Genomic DNA, 18473 nt, shown 5'->3' with positions numbered 1-18473 from the left:
TACGCCCACTGTCCAACAATGGAATTCAGTACATCACCACACAGATTGTGCTCAAAATAGGAACAATCCTCAATGTCACATCCCAACACACCACAAACAGAGCTTCTGGAAATTGGACATAGCCTACAATTAAAATCTACACCCCATATTACCATAAAATCCCTATTCAGCTCATTCAATACCTTGCTAAGGGTCTTGTCAAGGGAAGTTACTATGTTTGAATTACAAGAGTTAAAATGATTATGATAAAAAGTTAATAATGAGAATTTCCCTGGTCTCATGCAACAAACAAATATAATGAAAATTAGGTGATCAAAAAAAGTTTAAAAAATCCTTCTGTCTAATACGGTAGAGATTTGAAAATACCTAATCAAGTCATTCCAATCAATATTATTCATCTAATAGCAAGCTAAAGAAGGGAAAAACCCAGGGCCCTAATGGCATAGCGACTGAACTCTTTAAAAAGAACACAGAGCTTTTGGGCCCGTACTTGCTTTAGATGTTCTGTGAGGCTTAGGAAGTTGGAGCCCTCCCATTAGATCTCTGCAGCGCCACTATTGCAGTGATACACAAGACAGGAAGGCCTGAGACACTGTAGTTCCTATTGTCCGATTTCTCTCCTCAATATCGAGACGAAATGCCTAGCTACCATACTAGCCAACAGGTTTCTACCAGTAATAAGAAACTGAATACACCTAGACAAATAAGGCTTTATGGCCAAAAGATCAATTTAATCTCTGCTACCTTTATAACTAGCTTGAGGTGGTCCAAAATAGGGAAGATCCCAATATAATCCTTGCATTAGATGCTGAGAAGGCAATTGATGCAGTCCGTTGGCCCTTTCTGAGACAGGACTTGGTTAAGTTTTGGTTTGGTCTCAAATGTATCTCCTGGATAGACCCATTGTATAAGAACCCGGTTGCCCGAGTTAGAGTGAATTTCAAACTATCTACAGAGTTTCCCCATTGAGAGAGGCATGGGGGCAGGGCTGGCCTTTATCACCCCTCTTATTTTTCCTTCTGCTGGAACCCCTAGCTTCCATAATCAGGATGCATGCAGGCATAGTGGGTTAATAGAAAGGGAGGAGGAATACAGCAATGAACGTATATTGTTATATGCTGATGATATTCTTCTTTACACATCCAGACCGACTGTGACACTCCCTGTTATGTTCCAGATATTCAACAGCTATGGGGCACATGTGGGATATTGTATCAACTGGGACAAGTCTAGCTTATAACCTGCAGGTGGCCACTTCGCGAAATAAGATTGTCCTTGACAATTGCAAATTGAGACAGGGATTTAAATATCTGGATATTTATGTGACCTTTAATGTGGAAACTAATCTGGCACATAATATTCGGAGGATCATTACAGACTTCCATGGGGATATCCAAAGGTGGCATACACTGCCGTGGACGCTATTGGGAAGGGCAGCCATGTACAAGATAGTAACACTCCCGAAGCTCCTATATATCCTCTAAAACACATCACAAGATTCCAGAAGTTGTGTTTGCCGAAATAGACAGTGAAACCCAGGCACTTATGAAACGGGAGACACCCTAGAGTCAGTCAATCAATCATTTGTAAAGCACGCTACTCACCCGTGAGGGTCTCAAGACGCTGGAGGGGGGTGGGGGATGTCGCAGCTACTGATCGAACAGCCAGGTTTTGAGAAGTCTCCTCAAGGTTAGCAGGTCTTGGGTCTAACGCAAATGGATGGAGAGGGTGTTCCATGTCTTGGCGGCAAGGTGGGATGCAGAGGCTTGGACAACCAAGGAAAATGGGATCGCCCAGAGCTGAGCGATGGCGTCGGGCCACGTTCCTATCCACAGGAGTCCCTGTGTTGGGCCTGGACCAGGTGCCCAAAAGAACGTCTGAAAGTGCGTCATTGAAGGGCAGCAGTGGCTCCGCAGAGGAAGCCGCCGGCCGAAGCACTTCTGTCAAGAGGTTAGTCCTGATGGCCACTGTAGAGAGCTCGAGGTGGAGAGCCTCGGCTACCCTACACAACACCATTCATTAAGTGCCACCCTCCTCAGTAGTCATGGTAGAAGGAGACAGTGTGCCAGGTTCTGGAGAAAAAGCCAGTCCACCTGCGTCCTCCAAATCCTCTACCCAGTCTGGGTCTAACTCGCATTGGGCTGCAGGAGGGTCTTCAGACCCCTCACCATCCTCCGTAACCTGCTGGGCAAGTGGAAAAGGAGGAGGAGGATGGAGAAAGGGATAACAATTCCCCATCGGCGTCGACTGACACCGGTCCGGCACCGGCTCCATGTTGGGGTGGAAGCCAGGGACGGCATCGGCCGGAGACACGGCCGACGCCGGCGGCGGTGCCTTAGACGTCGATGGAGGTCGTACCAGGCCAACCGAGATCGGCCGGGATCCAGGCATGGATCCATGGGGGTCTCACTACGCAGAGACCGTCCACGACGCCGGAGCCGGCGACGAAGAGGGGCGAGGACCCCCAGACAGACCCCCGAGGCCCGAAGGCGCGCTGGCAGGGCCCGACGGGCCATAGAGGCGGGCCATGGCTGACAGAAATTCCTGCAGCTGGGCCGGAGTCGCCGACGGACCCGGGAAGGGCGGGTAGGCAGTCGGCAACAGCGAAGGTCCGCCGGAGCCGTGGGTGTGGCACCACCCGCACCCTCAGTCATGTCGCAAGACGGGCTCCGCGACTCCCAGGCCTCAAGCAACTTTTGGGACTGCTCCCACAAAGTTTTCAGAGCCATGGCCCGGCAGTCGGGGCACGACGCAGGGTTGTGGTCGCGCCCCAGGCAGTAGAGACACTTGCGGTGCGGGTCCGTCACCGACATTGTGTGGGGATAAGCATCGCAAGACTTGAAACCGGGTATCCCTATACACCAGGAGTCAAAGACTCAAAAGAACAGAGACAAAAGTCCCAAAAAACTCAGTCAAAAATTGACTGCTGGTACCGCTCTCCCTGGATCTGCGCTTTCTGGCGTAGAAAAAGAAAGAACTGACGTCAGCGCACGAGGGCAGCATCTAAGTAGCTGCCACAACCGTATCCCAGCGATCATGAAGCCTACGATGCACGCGGAGCTGCACGACGCCACCTTCCGATGCGCAGGGGTACTGCGGATGAAAACTTTCCGGATCCAGTCTGACGCCTAGGGGTAATTCTAAGTTAAGGAATCGGCATATATGCTCTTGGGGCCTAGATCCAGACACACCTTACCAGGGTATATCCACCCACCAAAATCAGGTTTGGATCTTGGCTCAGGGTTTGACTCATCTGTGGGGTAGTATCAAATGGCAGCATCGGACCCATCAGTAAATCTACCTGCTCGAGGGGTGTGAGACAATTGTCCGTCGGAATTAGAAATGGTCTGCACATGGAAGCAAAATGGGTGGTAGGTCTAGAAGGCGCTATATTAGCTGGCCTATAAGAGTATCCTAGAGCCACAGCCTTAATACAACTGTAAGATGATCAAACATAAGATAACCTGTTCAATAGAGAACCTACCATCTTTGCATCCCTAAAATTAATTACCACAACTTTAGGCCTACCCACCTTACTTGCTGCACAATGATTATGTTATTGTAAAGCATTTCACAGCTGTACGGTTCCAATGATTTGACCACCCAGGGTACAACGTTATTTTTTAGTTCAGTGTCATCCTCAGCCTGATTATTGTTTGATGCTGGAAGGTTTTTGAGCACCATCAAGAGAGGAGTGGTAACTGAAAAACATTATGAGGTCTTGGATCCAGGCTCTACCTCAGATGATCATTTGATCTTGACACCCCTTCGACCTGTAATTGATGAACAACAGGGTAAACCCATATGCCCTGACACAGGAATGGAGCTCTGCTTAGGGGGAAAATGTGGCCTCCTGAGATAGCGAGACCTGTTGGGAATACAACAGACCTCTGCGTTGGTGCGCAGCTTTCAGGCCCTGAAGGGCCCGGTAGTGCAAGGGCCCTGGGAATATCGCTTGGATTGACGAGGGCAGGAGTCCCACAATGCGGGCTACCTGCCGGAGAGATGCGCGGTTTCGTTAGAGCCCGCCTAATCTCATGGCGGATCTTTGTCACCTTCCTGGATGGGAGGCTGAGAGTAGCTTCAATGGAGTCGATTGAGAAAAATAACCTTCTGGGAGGGAACCAGGGTGGATTTGGTTTTGTTGATCACAAACCACAAGCCCTGCAGTAGGTTGACCGCAGTCTGCAGCTGCTGGGAGAGAGTTTGGGGGCGTTGAGCCATCAACAGGATGTCGTCGAGGGATACAATGAGCCGGATGCCCAACATCCGAAGGCGTTCAACCACCAGTCTGAGGACATTCGTGAAGCACCATGGCGCGGAGGATGGGCAAGGTGGTGAACTCGTAGGTCTGGTTCCCCCAACGAAATTGAAAGAACCACCTGTTCGGGGAAAAATAGGAATCGAGAGGTAGGCGTCCTTGAGATCCAGGCGTGCCATCCGATCTCATGGGCGTAGTAAGTCTCGGAGGAGGTGAATTCCCTCCATATTGAAGTGGCGATATACAAGCCACTCGTTGAACTCCAAGGTTGATCACTGGGCGTTGCCCGCCTTGTCCACCAAGAAGAGGTTGCTGATAAAACCTCTGGGGTGAGGAAGGGTTCGGGCGATCGCCTCTTTGCCCAGGAGTGCACTGCACCTCCAGATCCATCAAAACGACATCTTCCGTGGAAAAGGTGATGAGTCAAGGGGGAACAGGTTGTGAGGGGTTCCCGTAAAATTGTATTCAGAATCCTTTAATAGTTTGAAGGAACCAGGCGTCTCCTGTGATGAAAGTCCAAGCCTGGAAAAATGCCCCAGACGGCCTCCTACCCTTATTAAGGAAGAAGTTATGACACTCACCGGCAGTGTTGGAGGCCGCCTCTGTGCTTGCCATGTCTCCCTCTGGTGGGATAAAAGTTGCCAAATCTGGTCTGATCTTGATATTGGCCTTGGTGGGAGCCTTGTCTTGGAGTGTAATGATTGGGTCGCCCGGACGAGCGGCCCCTACCTCGGCCAGCCCCCCTGAAAATACGAGGATGAAATACCTTTTTTATGGAGAACTGTGCCTAGTCCAATGGAGTGAAGGTATTGACAAACCTGCCAGCTGGCCCGGCACAGCCCGAGACAATTTTTCACATGCCTGCGCAATTTGGCAGGAGAGGCATTTTTCCAGCGGTGCCATGGCCTCTGAGACTGCCCTGTGGATCGATGCGTCCACAGCATCATAGAAATTGTCATCCCATTGTAAGGCAGTAAGGGGGGTCCTTCTCCCCAAGGTCCTCAGTGTAATATTCCATAATAGGTGTAAGTAATCCCAGAGGGACCAACCAAATCAGGTAAGTAGTAATCTGTTTGAGGTGTGAACCCACTCAAAAAAGGGGGCAGGTTGGAGAAGGAGGGCAGGTGTTACCCAACTAATTAACAGTCTAGGGACTGGTGAGCCCAAATATGTGTGGCTGGGTGTCAGCCAATTGAATTGGTGCAATGCACTAAAGGGGCTCACGCCCGTGACCCTGCAGCAATGAGTGCTGGGAATGGTCCCACAGACACAGAGAATAGCATACAGACTCCTCGCCTGAGGAGCGTTATTGGCCTATTGCAATACCAACCTAGAAGGCGTAATTAGAAAGCTGTGAAGAGAGCAAGGAAAAGAGCAACGCTCACGCATTTTACAGACCCACAGAAACCGTGGGCGTCATTCCCTAGCAGTACAAGGCCCCCCCGATTTCTGTCAAGCGTGGAATGTGGAACCCGCCGCTGGTCGAAAATGCGACTCGAGTGCCCTCTGTAGGCTGGAGGACTGCACCGCCGAGCCTGTGACAGAAATAACAGCGGTGAAGGAGTGGAAGACGCTCCCGTGATCAGTCACGGGTCGACCCGAGTGGCGTGCGCCCAGTAGGGAAGAAGTGAGATAGGCTTTCTCACACAAAAACAAGGCAAAATACATACGCACATGAAATCTAACGTGCTCGCTCAGAGAAACAAATCTTCGCAAGAAACAAACGCACTTGCAACAGAGCAGTGAAATTAACCTAAATGAATCACAACAATATTATCAATGAATCAGCAAATAGCCTAGCAACAGCAGGCTAAGGAATGTTATGGCCACAATCAATTCTGAGAGAAAAGAGAGAGGGCACTTATCTTGGCTGCGAGCAGCGAAGAAAGAGGAGGAATAACCAGGGATGAAGGACTATGGACAGGCTAGGTTATCCGGATTGGTGGAGCTACAGCGGACACTCTATATGTTGGACTCTATGATGTTGTGATATTCCCAAGGGTTCATGAGAATAGTAGTTTTTTAGGTCTCGTGAGCCAAAGGCTCTAAGAGACATTTTATATCTGGGCTTTTCAAAGTGCTGCCGTGGCCTAAAGCTACAGTGCACGTGAACGTGCACGCGCGCAGCGCCATGTGTCTTTCCTTCGTAGCGATCGTGATCACTTTCACTTTCGCGGGCTCCTCTGTTGCTGGCATTCCCCCCTCCCCTCTCGTTTGTTTATTTTCTCTGGCTGCACGCATAGCCTGTTCCCACCTTCAATGAGCAATGGGTCGTTTTAAATTGCCCTGCCAAGCGCTCACGCCACGCTCCGCCGGGCTTGTTTGTTTTCCTTTCACTGCCGTGTCACTTTCAGTGAAAGCCCCTCCCACTCCCTCCTCGTCAGCTTCATGTTTTTTTCCAGCGGCGGGCGTGTCTTGTGTTTTTTTACCCATTTCCCACGTCATTTGCCCCCAACTTGTATACGTGGGCAGAACTTCAGGTACTGACTGCCCCGTGCACGAGTGTCCGAAGACCTGATTACACCACTCATAGCGGATTGGCGCTTGCTTTCTGCTCTGCCCCACGTCTCTTCGTCACAATCGTTTACTTTGTCCATCTTCACTCTTTCATGTCAAAATGATAATCAAGCTGCTTCCCTTCTGCAGACACGACAGGGTAAACCCAAATAGGCAGTGCTTTGAAAATACACAAAAACGCATGTCTTTGCAACCCAGACACTTTTGATATATGCACGGTCGAGCTGCTTTTCCACAAATGATAACCGTACAGGAACAGGGCTTTTGGAGTCTCACATTGCAATGTATTTTTTTTTTTATTTCATTCAGTATAAAGGATAGGATTTTGAAACTAAGAGCTGCGCAAAACGGTACTTGTGCGGTCTCCTTCTGAAAGACACACTTCAGTGCAGAGCACACGTCGTAATGACATCACTTTTTTTTCTCCATATATCATCAATTGGGTACCAAAATATCTCAACGTTACAATATTTTGAACAGGCATATTAAACCCAGAAATTACTACCCCGCTCTTACCTACTGCCGTCGCGGGACAGCAAACGCAGGGACCACCATGGGCACCAAAAGATCTAGCTACGCCACTGGCTGGGATGTGAACTGGATCAGAGGCAATTGACATGCACCCTCCATATGGAAGCGTCAAGGCCTGATATAAAGAGGATTGCAGTGACTTCAAAGCATATCTGTTTTTGTCAGGCTGTCACCGGTCCTGTCCTACCAGACATTAGCCTTGCAAAATTGCCCCTTTTCTCTTCCCTCACGTGCCCTTCCTTCTGGAGTATGCCCGGCTAGTTCATCATACGATGAACAGCTTTAAAGTTCACTTTTTCCTCTGGCTACACAAGAGTACCCAAAAGTCAACATGCTTTTATTGTAACTTGGATTTGCAGGCTTCGTCACTGGGACCCGAGGCCCACCGGCCGCCGGGATGTTCTTCAGAGGGTAATTTTCATATTGTCTCTTGGAAAAACATCTGTCTCTCGAGGCTAATATGCAAAGGGCGGGCACCGATTGAGAGTAGACGCGGGTCTTGTTTGTAACTGTACCATTATGCAAAGCACTTCACGTGGCGCCACGCGCTTCTCTGTGCACCCTGGCCGGTCGCGTGCATGGGATGTGCGTCATCAGCTCTGAGTCCAGGTGTTTCTGTAGGGAACGGGCCGGGGGCAGGGAGGGGTGCTTGGCGCGCAGATTTTAAAAGATAGAAAGCCCTGATGTTGATTTATACCCCATGACAGAGTAGGTGACTAGAATGTTATGTTACAGAGATCTGTGCAGCGTTGCATTGCACTAATATGACCTCGCAGCGCTGCCCGAGATGAATCTCATTGAAAGTGCCTGTTGGTTGCAAGGGGTGTTTAAATACAAGTCAAGTCAAAAAGCTTTATTTCGATAAAAATTATCATAAAAGCATATACAAGAAAAGCATGACAAAAATAAGAGTTCATTTAGGGAACAATTTTACAGCAAATTCCTGATGATGGCTTAATGACTGGTTTAAAAACATATTAAAAATACTGATTTAAAACTGTGGTTTAAAACTGTAGTTTAAAAAGACATATAAAAAGGACAATTCATTATATCAACTAGTGCAGTTATTAAGTTTGTTTCTGATAATCCAGGACCAGCCCAGAAATTTTGCCACAGCACAGACTAGGACCAAACTTGTGTCAGAACGCAAAATACGTAAGGCAACTCGATAGTTCGAAATGCCTAGAAGACGACAGGCGGGGGCTAACCATCGTTTTCTTGGATTACTATACACTGGGCATTCAAACATAATGTGCGCTATACTTTCGACCTTTTCAGGGCATATCGGGCAAGTAGCAGGGGTCTGGTAGGGAGGCTTCCATTTGCTGGTAAATTCGCGAGTAGGGAGGGTCTCGAGTCTGAATTGGAAGTACAATGCTCTGTCCCTAGATTTTGTTATAAACTCAAGGAAGGGCTCAAAGTTAACTGTCTGCTTGAAGGTGTAATAAGCTTCAGTTAGTCTTCCAGGGTTTGGGCTACTAAGATCTCAATTGTCGATCCAAGCCCAATAGTGTTTAAATACATTAATCGAACGAAAAGCAGAAGAAGTGACACCTGGGCACATCTACCCGCCCTTCATCACCACGAAATCCCACCTAGACCTGTATTGGCAGTACGAATTCGCAAGACCTGACAGATAGTCAGCGGCTCAAAGATTCCCAACATCTATGATATATGTGTATTGCAGCCAGCTTTCGCCTGGTTACCCTGTAATTCTAGCGGCCCGGCCGCCGCCGGGGTCACAGGCTTGTTATCAGCTGTGTACTTCAAAACCATCAGCGATCGGGGGGCGCGCGAGGCACTTCACAAGGCCACCCCCGCCATTCAGGTTGAGCTGAGGCCTTTAGCCAAATGTTTACTCGCGTGAGGAGGAGGCGCGAGGCTAGCGTAAGACGGGCTGATAATACAGGACAGAAGACTGGGGAGCGGGGTGTGCTAGGAACATTAACCCCCTGCGCTGTAACCAGCATGCGGCATTTGTACACCTACCAGTGTGTCAGTGGGTGCACCGGGTGAGGCTGAGCCCCACACACACTCGGACCCCCTGCTCGCGCGGCTCAGAGGTGCACCTGGGCACAGGGTTTAGGGAAGACTCTTTGTACGGCACAGACCCCCCTCGGAAGGGAGTGTGCATGAGGGGAGGCAAGGAGGGTGGGGCTGGCTCAATAAAAAGAATGGGTTTGCTTTTCTCATCACCACCCCAGCGAGGTATAAGCAGGCTCCCCACGGCCCTCATTGTCTATGCCCTTTGTGTACCCCTCGTGAGTTATGCTTAAGGAGTGCAGCGGGGCACGGAGGCGGGAAACCTGTCCTCTTCCGTGCGCTGTTCTGCATTTATCCTGACTATTTTTGACAACTTAGAAAAACAAGCATTTGCAATGCATTAGGTCTCGCATTTACGCGAGTTTGAGCTATTGACATTGCAAATAACAATGCCTATTGGCATTGTCATTTACAATGCCAATAGCTTTAACTCGTGTAATTGCGAGACCTATTGCATTGCAAATGCTTGTTCTGTTTACTTTAAATAGCTGCTGTTAATAAATTGGAGAAAGATGAGCAGTATCCTCGCCTCCGGTCCGGACATAGAATTAAAAAACAAACACGTTAACTGTCTTGGCAAAAATAGATATTATAAACATTCTTAAATGAAATCCAGCTGAAATAGGTGGAGTACTAGAACTAGGGGGAACCACGTTAGATTTTAGCAGGAGCTTGTATATCGTTCTACCTAGGAAAGCAGTGAGCACATACATGACAGAACTAATTTAGGGCCTTTCCATCTAAAACCCTTCTTGGGATTTGCAGCTTCATTATTCTCAAGGCAGGTCAACTAACATTGCATTGTGGGCCACAGACATGTAAACATAGTGAATTTTACAAGTTGAGAGACGTGGTATTGACTGGCAAAACAATTTAAAATGGCACATTTTTTACCACATATCACAACGCTTTTGCTTGTAATCGTTAAAAGGTCAAAGAGGCGTTTCGCAGTAAAACTATTAATGCAAACAGCTACTGGCAGAACCTTGATTCTGGCGTGAATACTCATGTAAACCTGCAACAGGAAGTGGGGATGTGGTGGTGGCGAGCATTTGAAATGCTTCTTTTCTACTACATATTATATGCTTCGTTGCCATAAAATGTATTGCAGTTGGTTGCCAAAACAAAATGTAAGGAACATCGTTCTTTTACTATCTCACCATACATTTGGCTCACACATGATAAATAAAACATAATTTCATATCCCCCCCAAAAAAAAACACAAAGGTAACAAAACATTATTTGAAATAAGTTTTGCACAAACATATAAAGTTGTGATTGCATTTAAAATGAACATCATCTTTTTCACCATTACACCATGATTGCACAAGAATATATTCTCACTCATTTGCAAATCAAAATATCAAGCGATACAAGTTTTTGATACTTTATTTTAGCATACTATAATTGCTAAACAATGCCTAAAATGTAGGTTTTGCAACTTACCAGCAGTTGCTTTCTGTACATCCAGCTCTTTCGCCATTTTGTCAAATTTTCTTTGCATCCTTCGATCAGTTTCTGGCGTTTTTTCTATAAAGTCCTTTGGCTGCATACATTTATGCTACAATACAACATGGAAAAAATCCAACAAGAGTCATTTATCATGGTTATCATTGTTACCATAATAACTGGAGATGGTATGCAAGCCAGGCAAAGACATCACGATCAGTACATTTAGTCTTCTAATCGTAGTCCTTTATCCATACACTTCTTTCTATGAAAGGCGTGCCAATCTCTGGACTGGACAGACACACAGTCTTTGCTAAAGCATCTGGAAACCCAGTGAGTGCAGCCTGCCACCCTGGCTTCCCCTTTAGTTGCCGCTCTTTTGTCACAGGATGAGCCACTACATTGGCAGACAATGCTAGGATGGTTGTGCATTATATAAACAAGATGGTGGAGGTGAGGGACAAAGTACTAATAACTATGGTGAATCACTAGCGTGTCCAGTCTCCGTAACTCCCTACACATGCAAAGGTACTCAAGAATGAGAAACACTGTGTAAGATGTGACAGCCGTAGGGTGTTCATGCCCCCAACTTTTTTTGGACCTCGTTTCTGCTGACTTTAGGACTCTGTGCACTTTACCGCTGCTAACCAGTGCTAAAGTGCTTGAGCTCTCTCCACCAAACAATGTAATATTGGCTCATCCCCAATTGGCATATTTAATGGTCTTACATGTCCCTTGTAAAGTGCACTACATGTGCCCAGGGCTTGCAAATTAAAAGCTACTAGTGGGCCTGCAATACTTGTGCCACCCACATGTGTAGCCCTCTAACCATGACTAAGGCCTGCCATTGCAGAGCCTGTGTGTGCAGTTTAAATAGCCATTGTGACCTGGCAAGATAAAACGATTGCCAGGCCCAAACCTTCACTTTTTGTTCATATAAGGCACCACAGAGGTAAGCCCTGGACAACCCAGAGGGCAGGGTGCAATGTATTTAAAAGGCAGGACATGTACTTTTAAGTTCTACATGACCTAGTAGTGAAAAACTCAAATTAATTGTTCACTACTGCAAGGCCAATCTCTCCCATAGGCTAGCATAGTGATTACCTTATTACATGTTTAAAGTGTAATTCCATATTGTGAAGATATAGACTTTCCAACTTTGGCGTCTCTGGAATCACAATTTAAAATAACTCATGGTGAAGTCAAATTTTAAATTAGAAAGTTGGCATTTTCTTACTTTAGCCATTTGGTGACTGCTGCCTGTCTTTTATACAAGTCTGGGGAGGGTGACACCTGTGGTTTGTGTATTACTCCTAGACAGCCGCACACAATGGGAGCTTAGGTGTGACGAGGCCAACCTCATAGGATGGGAAGGAGAAGCTGGACCCAGGCTCACTTACACCTGAATAGGTCTGTGCACTTCAAAGACATGTCTCTGAAGTGGGGCGACTTCAAAGGCACAACCGGGCACAAGTACTGGACCTCTGGCACCACCACTTTAGTACACTTCTGGACCTGTGAAGACTCTGCCAGGAAGAGGGAATGCTGTGCTGCTGAGGTTCTTCCACTCTGCTGGACTGCTGCTTTGCTGGACTCCTACTTTGCTCTGCTACCTGCTGCCCCCCTGCCTGAGCGTGAAGGACTGGACCTGCATCACTTGAACCCAGTGACTACAAGGTCTAGCTGCTGGCCTCCTGAACCAAAGTCTCAGGAACATTAAAGACTTCAAACGTACATGCTTCTGCACCTGGACTCTACCATCTGTGAGTCTGCCCCGCCAATTGGTGCCACCCCAGTCCTGGACCCTTGGAAGTGAGGCCCAAGGTGCTTGCTTCAGCAAACCTCACGCATCCTCTGTCGAACTGGAACATCGGCACTGCAGCAGGGATCAGAAACAAGGCATTGCTACTGTTGTATGTATTGGAACCAGCAAATTGCTCCTGTTGCATGACCAAAACCTGTGCCCCGCCTCTGCTGCATGGATTGGCCCCAAGGCATCGCCTTCGGAACCACCACTGCACAAGGTCTCTGGATTTCTTTCGCAGGCATCCTCGACGATGAATCTTCGCATCGCAGGTCTGCACTCATCGGAGCCAACGCATAACCGATTCATCGCGGATCCGGACTGGCACATTGCCCCGACTGACTGGATCGACACGGTCACATTCATTCGGCTGCGACACGCATCTTTGCCATTGACTCAGCCAGGATCAAGATACTTTTGTTCAGTGGGCTACAATGGGTCCCTGTATCTGGGCCGCACTCCACCGTGGTCGGCCTTAACTTTTGACTTTGTCCTGGTCTGCGTGACCAGAAATCCCTAGTAGGTGCTTATTGCAGTTCATTCTTTAAAAATTCACATCTCAAGTTCTAACTATTGGATTTTTGGAGCCTTGGTCTCGGTTTATTTATTAAATTAAGTTCCATTTATCTAACCTGGTGTAAAATCATTTTGTGTGGTGGTTTCGCGGTTTGAAGTGTTGCACAAATACTTAACACACTGCCTCTAAGTTAAGTCTTACTGCTCTGTGCCAAGCTATCAGAGGGTGAGCACAGGTTAAGTTAGGGTTAGCCTCCTTCTTACCCTGACTAGGATTGTGGTTTCTGTCTGACTTGGGCTCATACCCTAGTCAAACAACAAACCAATACCGAACATATTGGAAGTTAACAGCTAACATGAAGCCCATACCAGATTATTAAACGGACTGGCTGACCTAAGTATCGGATCTAGAGCTTACATTAAAGGCATAATGATTAAGGAAAACAGGAGTCATGACTATCATGCCCTTTCAGAAGGTACATCATTTACACTGGGCGGAGATAAGCCTCTGAGACTAACAAATACATAGACAGCACCAGTGATTATGGCTTTAGAAGTCTGTTCCAAGGAAACAGGGCTGATTTAAGTCATGAATAAATCAGAAAAAACTTTGGAAGAGCTCACTGTTGAAAGACACTTCAGACAGGATTGTATAAAAGTAAAAGGGATTTACTCATATTCTTTGTGTAACAGCAATCAGACTCTTAGACAACAGAAGTTGATGCTTGCTCACTCAGCAAGCAGAAATGATGGCTACCAAAAATACAGTTTACTAAGTCACCAGTTTTATGTCACTGGAGGCAACTGAGTCAAATGGTTTATGCTCCCACTGTGAGAGAATAACTTCTAGGTCTCTCGCTGGATAGGGTCTTCTAAGATATTCAAACAAATGAGACCAATACAAAGTTAAAGCAAGTGATATTCCAAATTATACTAACGGACTTATCGGAGATGCCAAATTTGGTCAGATCAAACAGGGTGAATTAAACAGAAAGAAAAACTGATTACAAATGATGCAAACGACAAATTGTGATATAGGAAACATTTAACAGCAATATGCCTCTGCAGAATACAATGGGCAAAACAGAGAAATGTATTTCTAAATTGGGTACGAATATGCATTCTCAGATCATCTTGTGAATAGCAATATTTTTCTGGGAACAATCTAAATCTTCATATGCAATTATGTCCAACGCTATATTACTATTTACAACAGCCACTCTTTAGGAAATGCTACAGTGGACATTCCGGTTGCCACCCAACCTTTCCCTGGAAGAAGGGTGTAATCTGGATTATCTGGTAGGTCTTGATGTTGTGAAGCTGGAGTACAACTCTGGAGATGAGCAGGATGAAGATGTGTATAACCAAACGAGTCTGACCACTTCAGGAGGAATGTCACCGCTGAAGACGAAGAGTCAGTCCTCATTATAGATGCAGCAATTTGAGATGAAGGGTAGAAAAGATTGCAGGGAAGTTATCGTTAACCCTCTTCTCTCAATGCACTGCATGTTCTATACAAACACGTGGGTCACCTTCCAGGGAAAGCCAAGTTAAATGCCAGATCATAGTTATGGTGTTGTCAGATCACACCAACAGCTTATTGTTTTACCACAGGGAAAGTTCCTAAGCGCTGAAAACGTGTTCTTGGTCCCACTGGACTTATACAAGTCGTTTTGACATCAGTCAACCAGGTGTTTAAGTATGGGCATCAAGTGCACCACTACAACCCTGAACAGGGAAGTATACTATAGTGATTTCCTCGTATGCTACTAGTTCTGCTATGGGCACTTTAGTAAATGAATATGCAACATTCTGTATGGGTAAATATGTATTTCACAATCAATTGTTGATATCCCTTGGTCTATAACCCGTTCAAAAACTGAAATTTCGAGAATTTAGGGAACAATGTCATAATGGCGTGATTTTGTGGTCATAAATGTATCCTTTCCTTCTGAATGAATAATTTAGTCTACTTCATCACCCTGTAAAAATGGTGACATTAGACCAAGACAGGAAAAACACTGGAAGAAATTAAAAAATGAATTAAATCATCAGTTCTACTAGGATCATTGTGTGAATCATTGATCCTTTTGATTGCCTACAGATGTCTCTGAAATGAAAATTGCCAATCATTCCTAGTCTATCAAGAGAGCATTTCCCAAAGCATCACTTAGTGAATACATGTGTCCATAACACAAGCATTTGTCGTTTTATCGGTTCATAAAAGTTAGTTTGCTTCAGAGGTTTAAACTGACTTCACTGTGAATACTGCTGTTTTGAGATACAGAACACTGATGGAAAGCTGCACCAAGTGCTCTTTCTTCAGGGCCATCAGTTGCCCGCTGCAGACAAGAATGCATCTGTTGTGGAGGAGGTGGTTCTCTGGATGGCTTCCCTTTGACATTTTTTCCATATTCATAGATTTTTACTCGTTTAAAAACAACCACTATTTTCTTAACTGTTTTCCTTATAACTGGGATCTATAAACATTAGCCCACATAGTTAAATGCTCAGAGTAACAACACGATGCACAATGCACATTAGCTTCCGGATTAGAATACTGGTACCTGGAAAGCCATGTGGAATACCTTCTTCACAAACAGTAAGTTATATTATAGACCTGATCAGCTAGTGTTCCACGACTGCCAGTCACCTGCCTCTTCCGTGTGCTGCGTGGACCATGCCTGTTGGGCCCAAGTTCCTCCCACAAGATAGGAATTTTTGTCATAATAAATTGCTCCTTAATTTAGACCCTGGCAAAGGAAAGGGTAGATCCAGAACACCTTCCTAACAGAGAGGGGCTTCTGTTTTCTGGTAAAGCCCCTGTTACTCTCTTGGTATGGCAGGTGAAAGGAAAGGGCTATAGAGATAGCATACGGTAGCAAGCAAGGAATAACAGCTTTCCCTTCAACCCCATTACTAGAAGAGAAAAAGAAGCTGATGCAAAAGACAGAATAAAAAAATATATGTTTTCTGTAACCATACAACTCTGGCTTTCCACCTTCCTTTGTAGCTTCCAGTGAGATGTGTGTCACTATCAGCCTTGCAGCCATTTGTGGCCTTCTTTTGCTTCGAGATAAACCTCAGTCATCCTCCACAGAGTGATGTGGTCAAAAGGTGTTTGTAAATGGTTTACTTCTGTGTTGGAGCTCCCTCATGCAAGGAATTTCTACATCCTCCTTCCCTCTTTGGGTTGCCTTGCAATTATATCAAACTCTGAGGCAAAGACTACTGCGAAATAATCCTTTTGAGTTTGCATGTGTGGCTGCTCTTGAAACATTTCTGATGCACAAAATCATATATCCTTGCTGTTTCCATCTTGCATGTTCTAATTACTTGGTATCCCACGTGATTCATCCCCGTAGGAATTTCTCAGCGCTACGCTGCAACTGACCAAGAAAAGGAATTCTAGAATAACCATGTTTTCAGCAGGGCTTTAAAATTGTTGAAATTGGAACAAGAATGGATATGCAGAGGGAGGGCATTCCAATGAAACGGCGCTAAATGGGAAAAAGACCAGTCCCCAAATTGAACAGTACATATGTGGGGGATCTGTAACAAAGCTTATTTGAAGATATTAGCTGTCTGGTGAAACGATAAATCTTCAATTTTTATAGCAGGTGCACTGCCCTGATACAAAGCCTTGCGAGTTAGGCAACAAAGTTTAAAAATTACATGTTGCAACCAGTGCAGAGTTTTTAAGATCGGAGCTGAAGGTGACCGGGCTGGCATATTGCAAATTAATCTGGCAGCGGTGTTTTGCAACACCTGCAGTTTGGCCACCAACGAAGAATCAGCAGCCGCCAACAATGCATTGCCATTATCCAGGTGATTTATAATCAGTGCCTGGAATAACATTTTCCTGGAGGTGAAAGGTAGCCAAGGGGAAACCTTTTTTAGCAGTTTCAATGTGGCAAAGCACTTGCCACATGTTGTGTTGACCTGCTCTTTCATAGAGAACTCCTGATCAATTTTTACTCCTAAGTTCTGCTTAGGAAAGGGAGCAGGACCGAGATCGGAAGGCCACCAATCAGGTGACCACAGTTTGCATGCTTTTCCAAACACTACAATCTCGGATTTGTCGCGATTTAACTGGAGACAATTCAAAGTCATCTAGTTAGCAATTTCGCTCATGCAATGCTTGATTCGCTGCTGCATCTGGTTTTAAAAACACGTATTGGGACCACCCCCTTTTTCTCGGGCCCCACTTAACAATTCACCCCAAAACATTCAACACAGCAGTTGAAGTGAGTGGGCCATTAGAAGATACGTCAAACAGCACCAAAGATATTGGCAAAAGAGAAAATGCTTTTTTGAATAGAAACAAGGTCCTAACTATAACTACCTACTGGCGACCGCCAGTAGGTAATAAAAAAAAGCATTTGCAATGCAATAGGTCTCGCAGTTATACGAGTTTGAGCTATTGGCATTCTAAATGACAGTGCCTTTTATTTATGTTTTTAAAAAAAAAAACTTAAATAAAAAGCATTGTCATTTACAATGCCAATAGCTCAAACTCCTATAAATGCGAGACCTATTGCATTGCAAATGCTTGTTTTGTTTCGGTCGGTGTGAAGTGCACAGAAATCCTCCTCATTACGTAATTTCAGCAGCAGTGATCTCAGCATTTCCGGGCGCAGAGGGGAGCAGTTATTAGGTCTCTGACAAAGCAATTACAGCCCATATACGTGCGCTGGGAGCTGACCTGACATTTGCCTCGGGACAGTTGTCATAGCAGCAGCCTGAATATAGCTGCTGGCTGCAGGGTCTCGCTGCAGAGGGAAGGAAAGTTCGGCGCTAATGCAAAGCTTCTGAAGGCTAACAAAGTGCAACAGCACTGTCTGCCACTTAGGAGACACCGCAGCTTCCGCATTCAATTTAGGGCTAATGTCAAAATATTCACTTTTAAAGCATTCCGATTAGCGAGGTTCCCTTAATGCTCTGCCTTTGGCCAGCGAGCGGTGTCTCATGCTGTTGCCAGGTAACACGGGGTTGCTGCTAGGGGAAGGCTTTTCAAACACGCTTTTGTTAACACTGGAGAGAGGAAGACGCAATCCGGAGCCCAATGCTTGCAAGCCTGTCCTGCAAGAATGTCATGAATATCTAAACTACAACCTAGATGTAACCAGCTCGTGGAGGGCTTTTCTTTTCAGATGAGTGAATGGTTAGGGCTTGTAGTCTTTCTTCTGTGGCTGTTTTCGCTAAGTGTTATTGACTTATTGGTAGGGTATGTGCATGTGTGAAAGTAATCGCGATCGCGATCACATCAAAGCGGCCGTGCGGCCGCGAAAGTGAAAGCAAACGAGTGCTTTCAGGCCTCCAAATGGTGCGCACGCCCGGCCGACGCACATG

At 46.1% G+C, this 18473-nt stretch overlaps 1 protein-coding gene across 5 annotated transcripts in view; it reads right to left on the bottom strand.

The window, feature by feature from the left end:
• Positions 1-18473, bottom strand: part of MCPH1 (microcephalin 1) — a 1335298-nt gene that overhangs the window by 1177797 nt on the left and 139028 nt on the right. For all 5 annotated transcript variants that reach the window (XM_085610826.1, XM_085610823.1, XM_085610822.1 and 2 more), the window contains exon 5: positions 10799-10913. In XM_085610826.1, the coding sequence (XP_085466952.1) occupies positions 10799-10913 (115 nt within the window). The remainder of the gene's footprint in view (positions 1-10798; positions 10914-18473) is intronic.

Source organism: Triturus cristatus, chromosome 6 (genome assembly GCF_964204655.1).
Source record: "Triturus cristatus chromosome 6, aTriCri1.1, whole genome shotgun sequence".
NCBI lineage: Eukaryota > Metazoa > Chordata > Amphibia > Caudata > Salamandridae > Triturus > Triturus cristatus.
This window is presented reverse-complemented; position numbering and strand designations above follow the sequence as displayed.